At 42.7% G+C, this 21,571-nt stretch overlaps 1 protein-coding gene across 4 annotated transcripts; it reads right to left on the reverse strand.

Annotated features, from left to right (window-relative positions):
* Nucleotides 1-325: 325 nt before the first annotated feature.
* On the reverse strand, nucleotides 326-21,030 carry arhgap17b (Rho GTPase activating protein 17b). 4 transcript variants are annotated; one of them, XR_008830717.1, is made up of 21 exons: nucleotides 20,693-21,030; nucleotides 16,988-17,027; nucleotides 11,320-11,424; nucleotides 10,685-10,761; nucleotides 10,211-10,322; nucleotides 9,835-9,911; nucleotides 9,584-9,686; nucleotides 9,188-9,256; nucleotides 8,943-9,024; nucleotides 8,147-8,274; nucleotides 7,488-7,599; nucleotides 7,324-7,405; nucleotides 7,030-7,110; nucleotides 6,432-6,545; nucleotides 6,234-6,325; nucleotides 5,654-5,810; nucleotides 4,527-4,811; nucleotides 3,833-3,954; nucleotides 3,326-3,739; nucleotides 2,147-2,373; nucleotides 1,549-1,637 (listed from the first exon to the last, which is right to left on the reverse strand). XR_008830717.1 is itself a non-coding variant. In XM_056407870.1 (21 exons), exons 1-20 carry the CDS (start codon nucleotides 20,743-20,745, stop codon nucleotides 2,191-2,193), a joined length of 2,313 nt encoding a protein of 770 aa, XP_056263845.1. In that variant the 5' UTR covers nucleotides 20,746-21,029; the 3' UTR covers nucleotides 1,549-1,637; nucleotides 2,147-2,190. The 4 variants fall into 4 exon arrangements, 3 of the variants coding, with proteins under 3 accessions (XP_056263843.1, XP_056263846.1, XP_056263845.1); XM_056407870.1 differs by having other exon boundaries at nucleotides 2,147-2,198; nucleotides 20,693-21,029; XM_056407868.1 differs by lacking the exon at nucleotides 2,147-2,373 and having other exon boundaries at nucleotides 326-1,637; nucleotides 20,693-21,027.
* Between the last annotated feature and the right edge of the window lie 541 nt (nucleotides 21,031-21,571).

The raw sequence follows: 21,571 nt of genomic DNA on the forward strand, positions 1-21,571 counted from the left end.
CTTCTTGTTTTGCTCCTAAAACTGAAAATAAAAGTAGAAATGTTCATACGGTGATGCTATTTCCTTTCAAACACACAGTTGTTTGCCATGTTTAACCATTAGTTTAATTTCTTAGTACAATTTCACAACATTGATGCCTGAAATAATGCTCAAGTCACATATTTTGATAAAAGCTCATCATGTCATCTTTTTGTAAAATAATGATTTGATAATAACCTAAACAGAGTACGATGACAGATGCAGGTGAAGTCTTTTTCAGGCATTGCGTCCACCTGTTTGAGGATCAATTACATTTGGACAAATAACTGATAAGCTGACAACACTGTAAAATGTTGAGCAATCTTTAATTATCAAGAGTAACGATGCAATGTAGAATGCATTATGTGCACAAAAACCAACATAAAAAGCCGAGAAGAAATTTAAAAAATAATCAAAGAGCTGAAGGCCACCCCAATAAGGAAAAGATTGTCAGCCGTGGGAAATATTATACACAAAGAAGAATTTGGCTGTACTTGGTCATAGCTTTGAGATTCAGTGGGAGTGATTGATTACATGCCATGTATTAAAAAGATACAATTAACACTAATTAATAATTAATCCCTTTTAAAGCCATTCTGAGCTCGTCAAATCAGGCCATTTGGAATCAAATGAAATCACAATAAAATTCTACCCCACTGGATTAAATGGAAGGAAAAGTGAAACGCCAAAACGTACAGCATGTGTACTGTGGAGAGGACACCACTGGAAGACAACGGCATTTCATATTGCTAAAACTATTTGGCCATGAAGAACCATAAAAGAAGCTGCACAGCTCTACATCCTCATTACATTGCCTTTGGCCCACATCCCTTTCTTTGGTCTTTACATTTGTATGTACTGTGAAGTGTGACAATTATGGAAAAGCCCTTTTAAGATGATCAAATTCTGCCACTTGAAACCAACAAATGGGAAAATTAATGAATATATCACCAGGCTGACTTGCACTCAAATATCGCCACACTACACAACTTCATCAAAAAAATACTAGTTGCCGGGTTTATGTGCCGTTAAAACAAGATTCACAGATTTCTGTCTCCAAACACATTCATAGCATTGAACTTGTGTTTTCAATAGCTAGATGAAAAAACATTAGAATACACAAGTGAACACTTAGCACCTTTTGAGTTCAGCTACTATGTGTTCAGGATATATTTAAGTCTCATTAGCTTCGAGGCTAACAAGGCTCTGCAGTCCAATCCTAAAATACCATGTGCAATAGACCAAATGGAGTTTGATATGAAGTCCAATAGCTGGACAGGAATTCTTAGGTTTTTCTGAGGTAATTCTCAGCAAATCAGGAGAAAAGGCAGCTGTTTCCCCCAGAAGGCAGTCTGGTATCATGTGACTGGAGCGTGAGGAGCAGGAATGAACCGATGCGTTTGAGATATTCGATTCAAAATCTGTCACATGGACTGGCTGAGCGATGGAGGATTTGGATGATCCTTCTATTCTTTACAGAGCGGTGAACTCCGTCTGAGGGTCTATTTGCGAAGCCGGGGTGGCGGCGGGCTCGTGACCAGCAGAGCTCTCCCCTTGTTGGTCCGCAATCACCTCAGGGATGAGGGCTCGTCCAATCTCCTTTAGGAAGAGGCCTCCATCTGGGCAGGGCAGTCAGAGGGATGTATCAGCAAAACATTGTTTGTTTACACACACACACACACACACACACACACACACACACACTTTGTAAGACACCAAGGATTGATCTTTCTATTAAGTTTAGTCAATATTGCAAGTATTGTACCAGCTAAGTGACATTTTTAGAGGTGGAGGCAGATATTGGAGAGTATCCTTGGTGTGTTAATCGTTGAACGCGACACATTTTCGACACAGATCCACTCAAGAAAATTTACTTTCAGAATAACGGAACACAGTCAGTTTAAAGTCTGCTGCGTTAGTTTAGGTCAGTTATCACAGAAAGTATTAGAAGTCAAAAGGCCTCGGGATCGGTGTGGGAACCACAAGCATGTTAGTGTTACTGGACGGCAGGGTTACAATGCATACTAGTATACATATACAGTATGTATGTATACAGTTTGCACACAGCAACACACACAAGCAGCGGACGCAGAAGTAAGGCCAACCCGTCAGCCAATAAGATCCTTACCATTACCTGCCTTGCAAAGCTCATCTTACAGGCAGACCAGCAGCTCAGACATCTGTAATATTTACACATTTCCTGTCATGCGTCAGATCACCACATTTACATTTAGTATGTGAAGCACTATGCCTGTGAACCCAGAAGCCAGAAAGCTAAATACAGCAACGCTTTGAGAAGAAGCGGAAATCCCTCGGTACTAAAAACGGGATCGGCAGACGACCAGCAAGGCATTTCTGTCATGGCAACATCAAGACAGAAAGAGAAATCATGTTAAATATCACTAAAGATGTGTTACTGTTGATGTTGTACGCCCTTTTATGAAGCACTGTAGTTCATAATTATATTTCAAATGATGTTAACTATATCGATATATATATATATATAAATAAATAAAAATTATATATATATATATATATTATTTCATTAAAATGTTGCATAAACAGTAGACGTATTTATTATTTGGTTTACCTTCATGTTGGAATGTAACCAACTCCAGTACTGACCTTATGTATAATTTTTTTGTATTTGCTACAATTCAGGCACAAATATTGTACTTTTTCCTTTATTGATTTGACAATAATGTGACTCGCTACTTTGCATATTCAGATTTAACTAAGATTAATTTATGTAAAATTTACTGGCGGTATATGAAGTATGAAGTAATAACATTGGCTACATTATGATTTTGCTTTGCAAATACACATGCTTATAAAATAATCTGCTAATTAGCAGCAACTCAACAATGAAATGGTTCTTAAAATTGTAAAATACTATAATGCTTTCACTTAATTGTCATTTTGAATGAATGAATTTGACCTGTAATGGAATACTTTTATATCTTGGTTTTGCTACTTTTAGTGGAGTATGTCATCTAAAAGCTTCACTGACTGTTGGCAGGTGGCCTGATCTTTATGGAGCTAGATGAGTTTTAATCAGAGAAATCATTCAGTCCACATGTGCACAAAAACACACATATTTTTGTGTAACTATAAGAAACAATTTTTTTTATTATTTCTAGTGCACCTTTATGTACCTTTATTGTTTTGAAAATATGATTCCTAACCATCGTTTTCTTGTCAAGCATTGCATGCCGCCCAACACCCTTTCTTAAATAAAATATAAGAATACAAACAATACAAATATCGAAAAACAGGATTTGTGAGCCACAGGGAAAAGTCTGTTTACCTGTTATGATCTTGGAAGCGGAGCCGCAGATGCCATCATCGTTGTCATTTACTGCGGGTTGGGGGGGCGGCGGCATGCTGGGTCGGGGCCGTGGCTTGGGGGCCGGCCTGGAGGGACGGGGGAGAGATCCAGAGTGGTAGAAAGACAGCGGGTGGGCGTGCGGCCCATCGTGAGGTGGAGTGTCAGGAGGAGTGGGAGTGCTGGGGGGAGAGGGCTCCGACTCCCCCTGGGCCTGGTGAGCTTGAGGCGGCTGTGGGGGCGGGTGGCTCGGAGCATGGATTGGGCCATCTTTGCCGGGGTGGCGTCGAGGGGTGATGGGTGGATGATGAGGGGAGCCGGGTGGCGGAGTGCTACTGGTGTGGGAGGCAAAGGGGCTGTACTGTTTGGGTGGGGCTGGAGCCTGCTTCTTGGTGCCTTGAGGAGGAAAATAGTCATTACACGACATTAAAAACATTGACTTGATAGCGTTACATCATCAGAATTATAAAAATCGCTACGTTCTCTCACCTCTGCGAACCATGTGTGGACTTGGCGCCCTGGATCCTCCCTGAGAGTGGGGGGTTCCTACTGTAAGATGGGCTGAACCATTTCTCTGGGGTGGGGGGGTGGACATGAGTTCACGGGCTGGGCTGTGGGAATAGAAGGAATCTAAATGTTAATTCATCAATACGTCATCTGATCATTAACAGATTTTAACGAAGAAGTGATGCAAGAAGTCATGCGAGCGGGATACAAAACTAACAGCACATATTTCCATCAAAAGCCAATTAGATTAAGGTTTTCACACAAGAAACGCACAAAACCAGTTAGTTCAAAAGCTCAGTAATGAGTTACATGCCAAATCAGACATTGTCAAGCACTGAGACATGCAGGCAAGAAGAAGGGAGAGTAGATCTTTAAAAATAGACTGGTAATTCATCACAACAAACAGGAAGGATGTCGTCATCAAAGTGTTCATGTTTTTTTGTTACATTACATTCTTAATTTTTTTTAAATGAAGTAAGATTCAAAAGCTGAAGACGTCACAGACATTGTTATTCTTATGATTATATATTTGAGGACATTAGACACGGGAACTGAATTTGAAGACCAATCAAAACACAAGACAAACTAAATAAAGGGCGGGTGAACTCCGGATTTGGCTGATTGTCTGCGAGCAGGCGGTGGAGTATTGTTGCTACCTCAGCTCGCTCCTCCTTACCTGCTCTCCTCTGCGCTGAGCTGGGTTACAACCTGAGGTTGTACCGTCGTTACCTGGACCCCACCACCCAGAACGCCAACAACACCACCACCAATACAAGCACCACTCAGGCCAGGCTGCTCAGCCTCTGTAGCCGGGGAAAGAAGCTGGGGCTCAGGCCGGGCAGGACCCCCGGCTTCCAGAGGGGGCATTGGGGGTTGGAAGGTGGGTGAGGTTAGCTGTGGCTGCTTTCTATTTACTGTGTTGGCTCTACGTGGAGCGGGCTCCGGCTGTTTGTTAACAGTGCTAGGGAAGGGGGGAGAGGGGAGAGAGTTCAGGAGGGCAAACCACACGCCATCAGACAGAATGAAAGAGAGAGAGAGAGAGAGAGACAGAAAGAAAGAGAGAGAGAGACAGAAATAAAGAGAGAGAGAGAGAGAGATTGTGCAGGAGACAGAAAGAGACGCCAATACCCGAGTTCAATGAAACCAGCTCAGATGTAAGAACCCAAAAAGAACATGAAACCACATGAGTGACCTTTTTAAATAGACATTTTAACTGCAACATCTCTGCAGAGACAGAAGAGAGATGCCACACCACACAAACAGAATGCAACAGAGGAAGGCCACACAGAACATAAAACCAGCAACCTACAAAGTGAGCGAAGCTTTAATTCGGAAACAAAGATGATAACACAAGAGTACACAAGAGCAACACACTGGAATTATAGCTCGAGACAAAATGGTTTCCCAGTGACGATGAGAATTGTTCAAAATGGTTTCTGTCAAAGAGAACTGCTTTTTCATTGTCAGTACCAATCTTGGGGAAAAAATAACTGATTATCTAATGCTTGAAACATATAAACATAACAAAACTGCGGTGCAAAAATCACAGAAAGCATCATTCCCTTATTTTACTTATCAGTAACTGGATTCAGGGGAGCTACGTTGGACTGCGGCACAGCTTTGAAGTCTGGACTGGGCAGATCTTCAGTGGGTGTTTCTGTGACTGTGATGGACTCGTTGGCCACTACATAGAGGGCCGACACGACGGGGCCCCGAGACTCCTGCCTGCTCAGTGTCTTGGGAAGAGACGGAAGGGTCAGGGTCAGGGGCAGGCTGAGGCTGAGGTTGGGGCGAGGCAGGTACCTGTCTTTACGGGGGGTGTGACTGTCCCCGTCCTGCCCCGCCAGGCTGCCGGGGCGTTTCCTTTCCACGCCGTGCTCGAGGTCCGGGGTGGCCGGGTGGGTCGGGGTGGCCGGGTGGGTGGGCATGGCGAACATGCCCGACACGTTGAAGTCCACCTCTGGAAGGAACACCGTGGGAAGCAGATGGAAAAGAGATGATGACAATTACAATTGAGGAAAAGGCTGAATACAGACTCACACGACTGTAAACTGCGACAGTTTGAAAACTGTCATTTGATTGGGTGGATTTACTTTCTTACTACTACTGATTTTACAAATTTGCCCCAAAAGCTCTGACACAACATGATAAATATAGCAAATACAAAGTAAGGTTTGAAGTCATTGAAACATCGTACTAGTTTGGCAGTCATCATTCATATTGAACACGCCTCCAAACAACATTTAAAGGGGCACCCCGAACAGCTGTTTGGCCAATATCACCCCAAATCTCCTCGTAATATTTTGTGCGCTTCTCTATTTAATCCCTTTTAGATAAGACAGAGAGACGTACGGCTGGAAATACAGCAAAAGAGATGCTTTACCTTCAGGGAAGAACCAATCCGCATGCTGGATAATGGGATCAATGATGGCGATCACATGGAGAGATGTGGCTGCTGCCATCTCCGCCAGCGTCCTGCACACAGCCGAAAGACAGACGGGAACAGGAGAAAGCTTCGTCAGCCTCAGCTTCACGTTGTACTTGGACATACACACATGAGGTAACAGTGCACAGCTTTTACCCCTCCATCTTTGGCCAGAGCAGGTTGGGCCCGAGGACTATGGAGATGTTGCTGGGAGTCATCTTATTAACGTCACTGTCCTGAGCCAGTTTAGCCAGAAACTTCACCAGATACCTGAAACAGACTCAAATTGCTATAAAAAACTCGAAGCTATTGCAAACGTGTCTTACGTAACCAGGCAACCAGTATTATCAGCAAACGTTTAAGTCGTGGTGTGATTATTAGTTTGATTTGGGGTTTGACCTTGAAAGATGCCTCAAGTTTAAAAACTGACCAGTATTTTAGAATTTTAAAAAGCAGACATAAAAAACTGTATTTAAAAAAAAAGACAATTTCGTGTGACAGTAATACATTTTCTCTTTTACTTTTCATTTCGGCAGATTGGGAGTCATTGTTCGAAGCAGTGATGTGCCGAATGAGGCATCAAATGACTTTTCTAAATCTAAAGCATCACGAATGAATGTGAAAAATAGAAAATAAAAAGATTGGTACATTCAGTTTGGTTGACGAAGACTACTTTTAGAAACCGACGTGCATGAACATGTTTCTATTATTGCATTGTCTGAACAGAAGATGAGATCGCTGACGATGCACTTACCTGAGGTTTGCCTTGTGAGTTTTTGGCAAACGGTCACATGTCACCCACAAGGCCTGAAGCCTCTTGTCAGGGTCAGACACACTGAAACCACACACACACACACACACACACAAACAAACACAAACAGACACACACAGACAATATTTACTTGTTCCACAAGTCTCAGATTACCTCGTATAATATGTTAGCAGCGCACATCGCTTCAGGTGTGTGTTCAATGCTCATTAGAACAGAGGATATTAAAAGATGGCTCTTTTAATATCCTCTGTAAACACACACTGTGCGTCTTCTTACTTGGAGGCCTGTGTCCACTCGTCATACAGGCCAAAAGTCATGAGAGGTTCAGGCAGTTCCCTGAGATAGGACTTCAGGGCTCCTGCGTATGAAGAGAAAAGCCATGAGAAAATGATCTGGACCCGATGGGCTCACTTCATGTGTATTTGTATTGGAGGTTGTACCGGCGACAGCATGGGGATCGGAGTAGAACTCCTCCAGCTGAGAGGTGGAGCAGTCCAGCGCTGCTTTTAGCTTCCTCAGCTTTGAAGCTCCGGCAGCTATTCTGAAGAGACCCTGCAGGGGAAATGACTGATTAGTGCTCTTTGTTCAGCTCCAGGTGACTGGGTTCAGTCCTAAAATTATAAAGAAGTGATTCTGGCTTTCGGGAAAGGAGAAGCAACGCAAACCAAGTGCACCATCCAGTAAATGTCAAGTTGTATTGTTGTGTTGTTGCCAATAGAGATGTGGCGCTTTACCAGTGAGTAGCAGACAGACATGCAGCAAGAGTTTGGTTTTCCGTTAATAAAAATCTCCTCCTTGGGGAGTCTTGTGATGTGGTCCCATTTTAAGAGAGCGATAGTGAACATGTTAATGCATAAAAACAGATGTTTGCACAAACACACGCAAGCTGCATATTCCCACATCATCTGTGCCCAACTGACCACAAGTTGGCCACAGTCGTTTCCAGGCTGTACTTGCCTTCTTTTTATTAGAGAGTAGTCCTAATGACCCACAGAGCGGATTGAAGTTGTATGGGTACGAATGTATGTTCATTAAATTCTGCTTGATTAACCTAAACTTTGTTTTACTTCAGTTTCTCCTGCCGTCGCTGCATCCATACCTCCTCCTTCATGCCGGTCTCCAGCAGCATCATGACACAGGCCTCCATGGGCAGAGCGATCTCGCGGTTACTCCTCTTCAGGTGCTCCTCCAGAGCCGTGCCGAACGCCGGCTTCTCCATCCAGGAGTCTAGGAGGGAAACGCCGTTACACTCGGAGACTCTTCTGTTCTGTGTCTGTCAGCTGTTCTCCTACACTTTGGATATAGTCGACAGTGAATATGTTACAACGGCAGGTATAATGTAATGCGATGACATGGTCGTCATTTTGTTTTCTGGAAAATGGATCCACTTTGCTTCCGTTGAGTTGGCTCAGTTATGATTTACTTTATTTGCACTGTACATGCAAATTGTTGGCTGGACATGTGCCAGCCAACCAGCCAGTCTACATTTCTCAGAGCAGCTTGTGTGTTGTGCACTTCAATAACAACTATGGCTGTCAGCTCTACAACTATATTGTGGTTTAATGACAAATGCATGCAACAGTTATGTTCTTCTTTTGTTGGCCATGTATATTTACACATACAAGGAATGTGTCATGGCGGCTAGTGCAACAATAGACAATGACATTAACAGCAATCAACAATGCGATAATTAAAAATATAAGTAGGAGATAAAGAGCACAGACAGGCAGGTTTCAGAAATGTAACAAGTGGAAGTCAGTTTAAAGTGACACGTGTATTTAAGGTGAATAGTTATGTGTATTTAAGTGTGTGTAAGTGTATTTAAATGAAGAATCAAGTGATGTGCAGGCGAGTGACCAGAAGGAAATGTTAATGTTTTCAATCGGGCTGTTCACCTTGCTGTATTCGGATCGTCGGTATAGTTGCCTCCAGAGCTGCCAGAGACTTCCTGTGGTAATCTGCCTGAGCCTCTAATAACTGGTACAAATACACAAACACAATCATAGCTTATATATACAAACCTTTGGCACAGAGCCCAAAAGGTAGAGCATTCACTCTGCATAACTAAGCGATACAGTTATGGTGGAATGAGTCCTATTTGCATCACATTTCCATGTCATTTCATTCAAGCATAACTCACTGAGACATAACAGTGTGCATAATCTCCCTCTTTGGAGGCAAAGTTGTACAAGTCTGCAGAGAGCTGGTCCTGTGGGATAAAACATATATAAATACATATTTCCATGCGTGACAATTATTATGGCAACCTTAAAGCTTCTGCTTTACTTTGACCCTGACACTTTTCATTAAGACGCAGATGAACTCCAGATGACAAAGCAATGACCTTTAATTACGTGGTCTTAATAACGTGCATAGCGTTGTTGGTTCCTGTTACAAGGCTTCCTTTGTTCAGCCAGCTCATGAGATATGATCCCAACTTGAAGAGGAGGTCCCGACTGAAATGTATAGCCATTAGAAAATCCTATTTTGAGTAATAAATAGGTAAACTAAGCAAAAATAATAATATTTAAAGCACCTTGCATATTTCTACTTTGTTGACAGCCTCGTCCATCTCGTCTTTGAGGGAATCGGCCTTCGCTGCCATAGCCTGGTTGTTGGACTTTGTCGCCTGGTACCACCTGCAGGCCAAGACATTATTTAGACACTTAAGCCTGTCTATAGTAGGCATGAGCATTTTGGATTTAAACATTTCCTTTTTTTTTTTTTTTACCATTTAAAATTAGCAGCGCTAAATAAATAATAAATAAAGAGTATGAGCCACTGCACCTCGTCTTGGCCGAGTCATAGTCCAGAACCAGCTTGGCGAGTTGTTTTCTCTGTTTTAGTATATTGGGAATCTCAATCTGAGAAAGAAATGGTGATGATTAGCATGACTACACACACACACACACACACACACACACACACACACACACACACTTCAGAGTCAACACTGAGGCTAACACCTTTTCCGTGAGAACATTTTCTCAATATGAATCATGCAGAAAGGCAGGATCACAAAAAGATGCCAAAGGCCACATTGCATTTGGCTTGAATGTTAACAGATCCTGTTCCCAGTGCTTCAGTCAATACTACTGTGTCAGATACGTGCATGCAGATCATCAGTCATCACTACAGTATGAAGAGAGCTGCAGTGTGTTACCTCAGCCAGCTGGTTGAGAGGATCCAGGATGTCTCTTTCAATCTGGTATTCATGCTGCATCAGTTCAGCAGCTAACCTGCTCTCAGCCTCCCCACACACATCCATCATCTTGCTGCGCACACGCACACACACACACACGGAGAATGCTGTTATCACTTCTGTTCTCACAAGGAGACAAATGTCTACCAAAAAACAGACACAAAACAGGCCCCTTGTTAGACCCTAAATGTTTCTTCCACTCCACTCTTGTTTTCACATTTCTATGCACAAAAAAAGAAAAGAAACACATTATTGTATTCATACTATCCTTCTAGATGTACCTGTATGTACCTCTGTCTGAAACACTCAGTTTTACCACGTGTCTCTTTAAGGCCCCCTAGCCTTAAACAGACTGTATCGTGCTTCTTGCGCAGACAGTGGAGTTATACATCTTATTAAAACAAAATCATAGTGCAGTTAACATTTGCATCTCACCCAATCAGACTCTCGTCTCCCAGCTGACTGCCTCCCTCCTGCATGGCCTGGGACAGCGTCGTCAGCGGCAACCTTTTCTACAAGCAGACCAGCAAACAAAGTTTAGCCAACAGCCACAATACCCAAACAATAACCCAATTGTTAGCTGTAGGCATGTGAAAAGAAAAGACAAAGTAACATGAACCACTGAGTTTTGCCAGTTTGACTGTGTGTGTCTGAGGTACGTCTGTTATTCTCTGATAGTAAAGCCGGCTGGAGGCCAGCGCTGAATATCTTTCTCCTGAGTGGCTCTCATATCAATGGGTTACATAAGATGAGATGCCATGTGTTCATAGCACAAGAGAGCAGGGTCTTGCTAATACTGACAATAATGTCAGAGTGATTCACCCTTCCGGATGAGTGACGGTGATTCTTCCAGTACAATGGAACAGCTTTGATACGATATGATGATTTGATATTCCTTTATTCGTCCCACAGTGGGGACATTTCAAAAATCACAGCAGCATGGAGATCCTGACAATATAGCATGTTGCCACCATGCTGGGATGATACTATAGCAGGCCTGCGCACGGTTGTAAGTATAAGTGCAGCTGCTTGAATGAAAGAACAGTGGAGAGACGCCGGGTGCTCCTTACGTGTCTCTTCTCTGTGTCCGTGCCCAGTTGACCCTGCAGACAGGACACCAGCCTCTTGTGTGTGTTGTGCGACACCACGCGCACCAACTCCAATCGCCTCTCGATCTGTGCGCGCACATAAGACACAACATTTTATTATATCACATCAGAACTTACAAAACAGGCACACGTCTTTCACTGCGAAAGAACAGAGAAAACCTCTTTGTCGTGACATGTGAGGACTCCATGCGGAGCTATCATCTGGGAAAACAGAAACTCATTCTGACTGCGGGACTGATCTATTGGCTTCACTTCATGAGCAGTAAAGTATAATATTTGCCCATTTTAACCCTTCACCTTCTAATCAGATTAGATTAGATATACTTTATTCTTCCCCAGAGGGAAATTTCTTTGTTGCAGCAGCAACCGTGTTTACAATATCATAAAAATAGAATAGCAGGGCATATTACATATTACTTAATGAAATCAATATTTTTTTTAATAATGAAGGAAACGAAAAAAATACTAATTTAAATAAAAAGTGTATATAAAGTATAACGTTGAAGCGGTGCAAGGTTTATTGATGATATATTTGAGGAATATCTGGCCAGAGGTGGTGATTTATTGTTCAGTCTTATCACAGTTGGCAGGAGGTTTCCTCTCTCAGGAATGTTTTCCTGTATCTGTCCTTGTGGAGCGGAGCTGAAGCACTCTGTTGGAGAACGTGCTCCGCTGTCCCTGCAGGAGGTGGTGGAGACGGTGGTCCGGGTTATCCAATATGGACAATAATGTCTTCAGTGTCCTCCTCTCCATCACCTGTTCCAGATAGTCCTGTTTGTAGCCAATGATGGAGCAACCTCACCAGTTTAGTGAGTAAATACGCTTTACCTTCCCACAACCCATATTCCAGAGTATGGCTTATCTTTTCTGATTGATTTAGTAGCTTCCAAGCTCAAGTTAATTACACTTAACGGCCAACATTGAATACCCATCAAATCTATGGTTACACCAGATCTAAACTGTGACAAGTTCCTCACTGCAGGAACTTATTGGAACACTCAGGATGTATGTGACCAAATGTAACTTACAGCTGAAACTTTGTGACTTTCATAAATTAGCATAGAAACTGTATTCAACTTGAATTGGTCACATTTGCCCGACCTGCTTCATAAGGTCGATATCGAGGCCGCATTGGATGAAGTAGATCCTTGAAACATTCGAGAGATGACTAACAGTAATCTTTTACAGAAATTATTTTGTTCATTATATTTGTGAAAGTTACATTTCCATCACATGGCGACAGCTAAAAACCTATGCATTAAAGAACAATCCAATAGGAGTGGGAAAAGTGTATAAAGTTCTTAAAATATTTCCTGAAAAATCCATTAAGTCTGTTTTGGCCAACAGAGCAATATAGAAACAATACAAATACAACTATTTTAAAAATCACATTGAAAACATAAAAAAAGTTATAAAAATCCAAATTGCAATAATCAAGTCCTGTTAAATGATTTTGCAACATCAGATAAAATGGTCCAATAAAAATTCAGATATTACTGCTAAAAAATGCTGGATCTCAGAGCTTTAATAAATTCAATACCAAAAAACCCTGATGTTTGATCTTAAAAGGTTTTCTTTTGGCAGACAACTCTGTGATCCCAGATGTCAGTGTCCTTGAACATTGACTGTGCCACACGTGAGAGTTTTCAGCTCCTGCTCGCAGCTTTAATAACATGTGATAATAACTTAACTCGGACAAGTTTCAAGTAACTGCTGGCTGATTCCCATTTGTTAATGCAACAAACTGAACGATAACTATGGATAATGGTCAGCAGTAATGTTACGTGTACAACATTTGGTGTGCTAAAGCGCGCAAAATAATAGTGTCTTTAAGTATCCACTTCCTCTTCCTGTTTCAGTGTAAACATCCAGCTGTGCCACGACATCTGAGGGCCCTCATTTGCCGTCTGGTCCCCATCTCGCTTACTCTTTTACTTTTACTTGTCTTTCTCTCTCACTCACACACTTTTTCTCTTACTCTTCTCTCCCTTTTTCCTGCAGCTGTTGCTCTTCGCCAGACCACAGCTGGATTTGGCTTCCTTTCCCTGATCCCATTGATCCACTCACTATGCTGCTGATCCTCAGCTCTGATTAATGCATGGATGTCTAACTATCTGGTGCCAGATCGATTGGATCCAGACCTCCGACACTCAAAGCCAAGAGGGAAAGAGGCCTGACTGGCTACAATTGGTGATCGCATTGTCTCTGCCGAGTTTTCATGAATGTACACCAAAAGAACCTCAAGAGACACACCGAAAGCACGAAATATCATGACTCCAATATTGAATTACGCCTCACGTATCTGTTACATACCATTTACACTTAAAATGTCTCAAATTATTATTTGTCTGCGTCTTTTTACACCGGGCGGTATGACGTTGTTCCTCTCACAACCTTGTTTTAACTACAACAGTTCTGAGGGCTTTTACTTTCACATAGCCTCTTATTTCTTATGCAGCCAGCTTCACTGAGCTCACAAGAAGAGATCTGGCCTCGGGGGGGAAAAACTCACTTTTGAAAACAGACTGTTGCCACACAGAGAAACACCCTCTCAAACTGAAGTCACAGAGTGGAAGAGAGTAGAACAATAAAAGAAGGAAAACTCCCTGATCATAGGCGCAGACAAGCACACACGATCCCCTTCCGCCTGCTTCTCCAGTTATGTCGCCGTCCAAAGGTTTACAGCACAGTTACCACCATCTTTGCTTCCATAGAGCAATGAAAACAGAAAACGGAGCGAGCTCATGACCTCTGACATGCCACAGCAAAAGAAATGTGGAATGTTTAGTGAGTCAGAGGAACCACTGAGGTGGTCTGGGGAGCCGGTGAACCGATGGGCTGGCCGACCTTGTTAGCAGGATGGCTAACTGTCTGGTTAGCTGATGACAGAGCAGAAACAGCATCACTGAATAGTCCCGCTTGCTTAAAAGGAATAGCTTATTTGGGTAAATACGCGTATTCTCTTTTGAGTCTAGAGTTAGGAGAGAAGATTGATAGGCTACCACTCTCATGTCTGTCTGTTAAATAGGAAGCTGGATAGCTTAGCGTAGCTTAGCTGAAGACTGGAAACTAGGGAAAACAGCTAGCCTGGCTCACTGAAGGCCTTCCAGGTCCTTTAAAGATCACTAATCAGCTCATTACATCCCATTTGCTCGATCCATTTTAAAACAAAAATGTAAAAAAGAAAAAGTGCAACCGGCCAAGAAAAAAATCCAGCACGTCACACTGTAAAATCGCAACATTTAAATGTTACACTTTGGTTTTTGTGCTGATTGAAGCAATATATATATATATATATAATGTTAATTAGTAAGCTGTGGAGGCAGAAAGGCTGTATTACCTTTGGGCAGAGCCAAGCTAGCGGTGTCCCCCCCCCCCCCCCCCATTTCTAGTCTTTTAGGGATAAACTAAGCTAACCAAGCCCTGGCTCTTGCATAATATTTAACGTGCAGACCTTAGAGCAGCATAAGCGTATATTTCCTAAAATGACAAACTCGTCCTTTAACAGAACGAGCCGATGTTATCAACGACACAACGAAAGCTGTAGTTGTTTAGTGCACTTGCTGGTTGGCTGACATACTGTATGTACTTAACACATCAAATATGAATATGCGGCAGTATCCACAACAGCCCATTGTGTATCCAACGTAGTAATTAAATACTGAGAACACTTCCAGTCTGACTCTCTATGGTACGAGAGCCTCGTCACTCTCCTCCTGAGGACGCGTCCAAACAAGAGCAAGGCCTGCGCCGATGAAGGACTACTGGGGGGAAATGGAAGAGAAAACACTACGACGACACAGAGCAAATCATCGTGTCAAATTTCAAGTTGGATGGTTGAGAGAAGGGGGTGTGGGAAAGAGATCAACTCTGCTCCCAATTGGAAAGAGGGAAGCATTTCCCCAGCTGGTGGGATTAGACTGAAATGCCAATCCTGATTCACGGGTCTATGAACCCGTAAACCGCCAACCACACATTTTATCTTCATGATTGTAATTAGGTTGTAGATTCTGACTTGGAGCTCAAGTTGTTATGCCTGAAGACTTCCAAACCACTTCCACAATGCCGACCGCTTGACAGTCACATTCCTCACGGAGAGAGCTGGAGCTGAAGGAATGTCTAACGCAGCACAAAGCTCCTGTCGTTCAGAATGAGGGCCAAAGACCAGAGAAAGCATTCTCTGGAAGGGTTGGGTCAGTTTGTGCTCTGAGGACAATAGTGTGTGGTGTGTGTGTGTGTGTGTATATATATATGTATTTATTATTAGCACTGTTCAACCAAAAAATCCAAATCGTCTTGATTGCAGCCTAACAACAGTATATATCTACTTAGTCAATAAATAAAATGCCCCTTTTCTCACCACCAAGTATTTGCCCTATTGTGTTACTGTGTGTGCAAACCACATGAGGTTCATAGTTCACTGCTGCATGTCATAAAACTGTGACTTTCATGATTGAATAAGACAAAGACTTCACCTTCACTTTTCATTCCACAAAAGCTCCTTTCTACTGCAAACATGTTGGGTCTTTTTCTGCCTCTCTTGTATTCCTTCAAAACTCTTTTCCTAGCAGTGATCTCACAGTTTCACATGCCAGAGTACTCCCATCCCCCAACACACACACATGCACACATACACCCACACACACAGCGTAGGTCCAGTAGGATTGCAAGATAACAGAACATTGCCAGGGTTCGCCTTGAGTGGAAAACCATGAGGCACTTTTCCTACAGAGCAAAAACCCCGAGCTGGCGACGTCTAAGTGAATGAACGACTCACTGGTAATATTTTAATGCCAGCAGTCGTACTCCTAAGACTGCAGCGAGACTTGGCATCAACAGGCATGCTCAGGCATGATGGCTTTAACAGAGCATGTGAGGAGAACTTGTAAGTCTTTTGATAATTACTGCATTTTATTCTTACAGAAAATGGCTTCTTAAATTGCAGTTTTTACACTGAGGTAGTGTAGTCCAGTGGGTTTGACGGTGAACATGTTATAACGGCCTTCATGGCTAACAGATACTGAAAGACAGCCGCGTTGACTTGAAAACAGTAGATGCTACACGGGTGCAACAATAGTCAACAGTGATTTAAAGAAATAATATTTTTTCAAATATAATCATTTAAATAAAAATATCTATTGATTGATGATTCAAATCACTTGTTGATGATTCAATACATTTGATTTACCATCATCCATGACCAAGAAAACCATTACATCTTCATATTTGGAAAGCTGGAAACATCAAATGTTTGTCAATTGTCTTGCAAAATTATTAAAACTATCAAATCAATTACCAGATCAAGTTGCCGATTATTATTCTGTTTGTCGAATAATCAACAAATCTACATGAGAATATCCTCAGACTGCATTTCTAGATATATACAGTGAATATTGCTGTTCAATTTAAGAAATGTATGAATGCAAAAGACACACCATCTCCACACTGCTCCGTTAATGGCAATTAACGAGGTTCATTAGTCACTCAACAATGCATCTCATTATGTTTTTGTAGTGTGAAATACAGTCATCCATTACTCCAGTAATCCCATAATCCTGTGTCTGTAATCCTGTTTATTCCCATTTGTTAAATATATATCATGGATAGAGAAGAATAATGTTATATTCACCTGTAGGAGGTCATCACTCAGCACCTCAGTTTTCTCTGCCCTGTTGAGGGAAACACAAAATATAAAGCAAAAGGTCAAACAACGATATAAAAATAGACAGAAAAACACCATTGACGTAGAGAGATAAGACCCCTGAACAATATAATGCAATGCTGAGCATTTTAATTGAGAGCCCGCAGCAAACGGGACCATTAAACTAAAGCAGAAGAGTTTTTCCAGCCCAACCGGTCAGCAGGTTGTGCCTGCAGCAAAAATTGCAAAACACATAATATGCCTAAACCCACAATGTCACGTGATTGTGAAAAAGCATTATGTGAGCTACTGGGTGCCACTTGTGCACACATACTCAACATGTACACGCGAATGCTCCAGCCCGAGCCTGTGGCTGTTTCCATGATGGAACGGTGGGATTCCTCCACCCTGGCCCAAACACACACTTCCTCTCATGTCATCTGCACCTAATTTGTTATGGCAACAGGAGAAGGTGTGTGTGTGTGTGTGTGTGTGTGTGTGTGTTTGGAGGAGGGTGGGAGTTGCAAAGTGGTTTGTTGTCGTCTGAAAAACACTGCACGTTGTAGCACAGTCTGCAGAAAACAGGACTGTGAAGTTACTCCAAATTGTCTCAGAAATGTCGAAATGCCAAAGTGCCCCAGAAATAGGAAACACATCGGCTTCTTCATGTGACCAACTCTCTGAACACATTTTGTAATCTTGCTGAGCTAATGAGACCAGCAAAGTGCTCACCCTGTCGATATCCAACAAATACGCCGACCACACACCAACATTCGCCCCCATGACGTCTACAAACAAACACACACACACGTCCCTGAAGGCCTCTCCCCTTCTCCTACCAGAGCAGAACCACACTGTAGATGTAAATCTCGCAGGGATCAATTAATCCTCTCTCGCACAAGAACCAAGACATAATACTGCTGGAAGTTACACCCTAAAGATAAAAGGCTTACTTCAGTTCTGCCTGAAATGTCCACACCGGTATTCAAAAACACTTTTGGCTGCACTTCAGAGATCAAATATTCTTGTTTTTCATGATCATATGTGGTCAAAAGTGTCTCAGATATTAATATTGGCTGGTTTTCCTGCTGGTCTGTCAGTTAAGAGAACATATTTAGGGTTTTGGACTGTTGGTCAATCAAAACATGACATTTTTAAGTCACACACAGGCCTGGGATCACTTGATGGGCATGTTTGGCTATTTCCTGAAATTCTATGGGCTGAACCATTTAACAAGAAAATGTATAGATATATACTAAATAAAAACAGTTGCAACCTTAACTGATATCGAATGTATTGGCACATTCATAATGCCCTATTCTTTGATCAGATACTATTTTATAAGCAACATTTAATATGTGTGACTGTTTTGTATGCTATATGTTTATTCATCATACAGCATCGGGTCCTGAGCAACAGAGGATTTTTCCAGGCAAAGAGAAAACTACTTTAACAGATGTATAAAATGGATCTATATATATTTGATGGCACGATATACGATCTGCGGCCAGAATACCTACACACCGATCCACATGATGGCATTACCCATTAGGCTCTACTGGCTTTAGATTGCTATCAAGATTGAATCAGCATTGATTTGACTGGAGTTCAGCTCGACTCTGGACAACATTGTTCTCAGAATAGATTCCCACAACGCTGGAGGTCAGACCCTCAAAGACAACTTGGCAACGCAGAAAGAAAAGAAACAGAAACTACGCCTGTGAAAATGAAAAGACACATATTCTACAAACCAGTTTCAAAAGAACTCGCTTTTTCGAAAGTGCTCCAGAGGTGTGGATTCATAAACATTGCTCCCCTACGAGCTCAAACCAAACCGCATGTAAATCAAACCGCTTCCTCTTTTAAAAATAAAACGGCCCCACCCCCCCCAGCCCTCCACTGTGCCCCCGTCAACAGCCGTGGAAACGCTTACTCCACAAAAACCCTCCGTGCCCGACCCTTCCTGTGCCAAACAGAGAACTACGTCATCACAATCTGGCATGTGCCAAAATATGCTTTGGTGTGTGTGGAAGGGTGGTACATGACACTTTAAAGTCCATGGTAACAGACAGAAGTGGTTTCCAAAGCAGTGGAGAGTAGACCCTTTTGAAGGCTGATCGTATAACTTTATACTTTTTTCTTTAGGTTTGTGTCATTAAACTGATATTGGGCTGCAATATTTAATTGGTTAATAGCTTAAATGAAAGAGTTGCTTCTTCTTATTGTAGTGTTCCAAAGTAAATGTGCATTTACTTTTGCAGTTGGGACTTTCAGGTCAAACATAAAACAAAGTTTGAAGACGTCATCTGGAGCTCTGGAAAAATTTTGACATTTAACCCACTGGTTTGACCTCAGTGGTGCTCGTAGTGATCCAAAACTAAATAGTTTCACTTGACCAACCTTTGTCTTTAACATTCGCCCTGCTGATCTCAACATTGTATTCATACAGCACCATAACTCCCACTTGTCTCTAGTCGTGCAGAGAGAGCTACCGAAGGCACCGATGGATTCCCTGGTCTCCGGCAGTAATCCACAGTGGGTGTGCGGAAGCTTGCAAACATTTCTGCCTATCAGTAAGCAAGCCGACATTCAGAGTTTTACTGCTCTTACACAACATAAGAGGATGTGAGGAATCCGAGGCCAGTGGCTGTAGGTTAGAGCTTGGAAAGACATTTTAAAGAAACATTACAAGGCGTCATCTGCACACACCATTAATGCGGTAAGAACTGCTGGAGACATCGTCTCATGGGGGCAGCTGATGGAGAACAGGGCTGGAAGCCCCTGTGGGGATGGAGATGAGAGGAGGAGATGGAGTCTGGAGTGTGTGGTGTGGTGTGGTGTGTGTGTGTGTGTATACCCTCACTGCCAGTGACGAATCAGAAAAGATGTGTTTGGATACACAACCTAGCCTTCAAACACACAATATCAGTAACTTCAAAATAGGCTCTCATAATGTGTCAACTTCCACTGAAGCCGATGACATCACAGGGGCCCAAAGTGGACGAGGGTCCACAGGACTCCGCTGGTATTCTTCTGAAAGGCCAGAATGTCTGCCTTTAAGTTTACTCGGATATATACAGAGGAAATTAAATTACTCAAATTGAAACTTTAATAATTAAGTTGACTATTTTTAAGATCAATGAATGGTTTTAGATTCTCCCTCCACGAGCAAAACACAATCCTCTTTCTAGCCTCCAAATTGAGAGAATGTGTTGCTTTTCTCTGTTTTATAAAACTTCAAATGGATATCTTTGTGTTTAAGAGTGCTGGTCAGACAATACAAAGACATGTGGGGATGACATCTTGGGCTCACAGAACCCAGTGAACATGTTTCTACTTTCCTTTCTTATTCAATCCAAGATCACAAAAACAATATCAATCAATAATGAGAATACTTGTCTGCAGCCCTAAATGTCATAAAGTTACTGACTTTTTACTGTCACAGACACACTATTAGTGGGAGAATAGGAGTAGGAGAGCCTTGATTAAAACCAGTTCAAACCCTTTGTATTGTTCTGAGAATCAAAGTTCAAGTCAGATCCAGGAATGTATTACGCATGGCAACGTAACCCAGTAATAAAATAACAATAGAGGAACAACAACTCTGAGACATCGGGAGAAGCAGCAACCTTGTTGCCCCTGCGAAGAATCTGAACCTATGACATCAACTTGCAACGACGCACCAACACTCACCTCCCAACAGTCTGGTTGGCGAGCTGCTTCATGCGATTGAACTGTTTCAACATGTTGTCTCTGCTGCTCTGCGGCTCTCCAGTAAAACGGGGAAAGTTAGCGGCTCCTCGGAGCGCTGTCGTTCATCCGCCGCGGATCCACAAGTTGCGCTACGTCGCGGCCATCGGGGCAGAAAGGGCTGCGCGGCCACCGCTTTACGCACTGCAACTGGCCGCCTGAAGTCCCGAGAGAAGTCAGTGGGAACAGCCACCGACACGCCGCTCAAGCCCCATTGCCACGACTACCCGACTTCCTATCACACGGACTGCTTTGCGCTAAGAAGGAGGAAGTGCTTTTACTTCCCGACTGTACGCCTCGCGGCCCATGTGACATGTGATACCTTTGCAAGAGAGGAAGAAGAAGAAAAAGAAGTATAGACACAGCTTTTGGTCTGCTATGGTCATTGCAAAGTCACAGTCGATGTTTTGGTTGACTATACAAAAATTAATTGTATACAGAAGATTATAGAGAATCACATTATAGGAGTTAAGCGTTATAGTGTTAATGGGGCCCATTGGAGACACGTGACACACTAACGTTGCACGTGGAAAAGAGATGTCAACAGTTGCAGAAACTGACCGAAAGGCGTTGATCTGCATGGATTCCGCTGATCCAGGGTCAGTCTGTCTGTCAGGTTGGGGGGTGGGGCGGTGGGGCTGGGTAGGGTGGGGGAGGGGGGGGGGGTTTCTTCGGACTGGTGAGCGGTCTGTCGTTAAACTCTAGATCGGCTCTCTGCTACCACCTGGTGGCCGTGGCCCGGTAACGACATGGGCACCGCCTGGAAATCAATTCAGTTCAGTTGTTACTTATTTTACCAGAATTACACGAATGAATGTTCTG

This window comes from Pseudoliparis swirei, chromosome 23 (genome assembly GCF_029220125.1).
Source record: "Pseudoliparis swirei isolate HS2019 ecotype Mariana Trench chromosome 23, NWPU_hadal_v1, whole genome shotgun sequence".
Lineage (NCBI taxonomy): Eukaryota > Metazoa > Chordata > Actinopteri > Perciformes > Liparidae > Pseudoliparis > Pseudoliparis swirei.

Coding starts and splice junctions, on each gene's coding strand:
- arhgap17b (XM_056407868.1), bottom strand. CDS start 20,745: ATGTTGAAACAGTTCAATCGCATGAAGCAGCTCGCCAACCAGACTGTT. Junction 11,425..16,987: donor TGAGTGATGACCTCCTACAG/GTGAATATAACA, acceptor GTGCGCGCACAG/ATCGAGAGGCGATTGGAGTT. Junction 1,638..3,325: donor CGCTTCCAAGATCATAACAG/GTAAACAGACTT, acceptor TGCCCTGCCCAG/ATGGAGGCCTCTTCCTAAAG.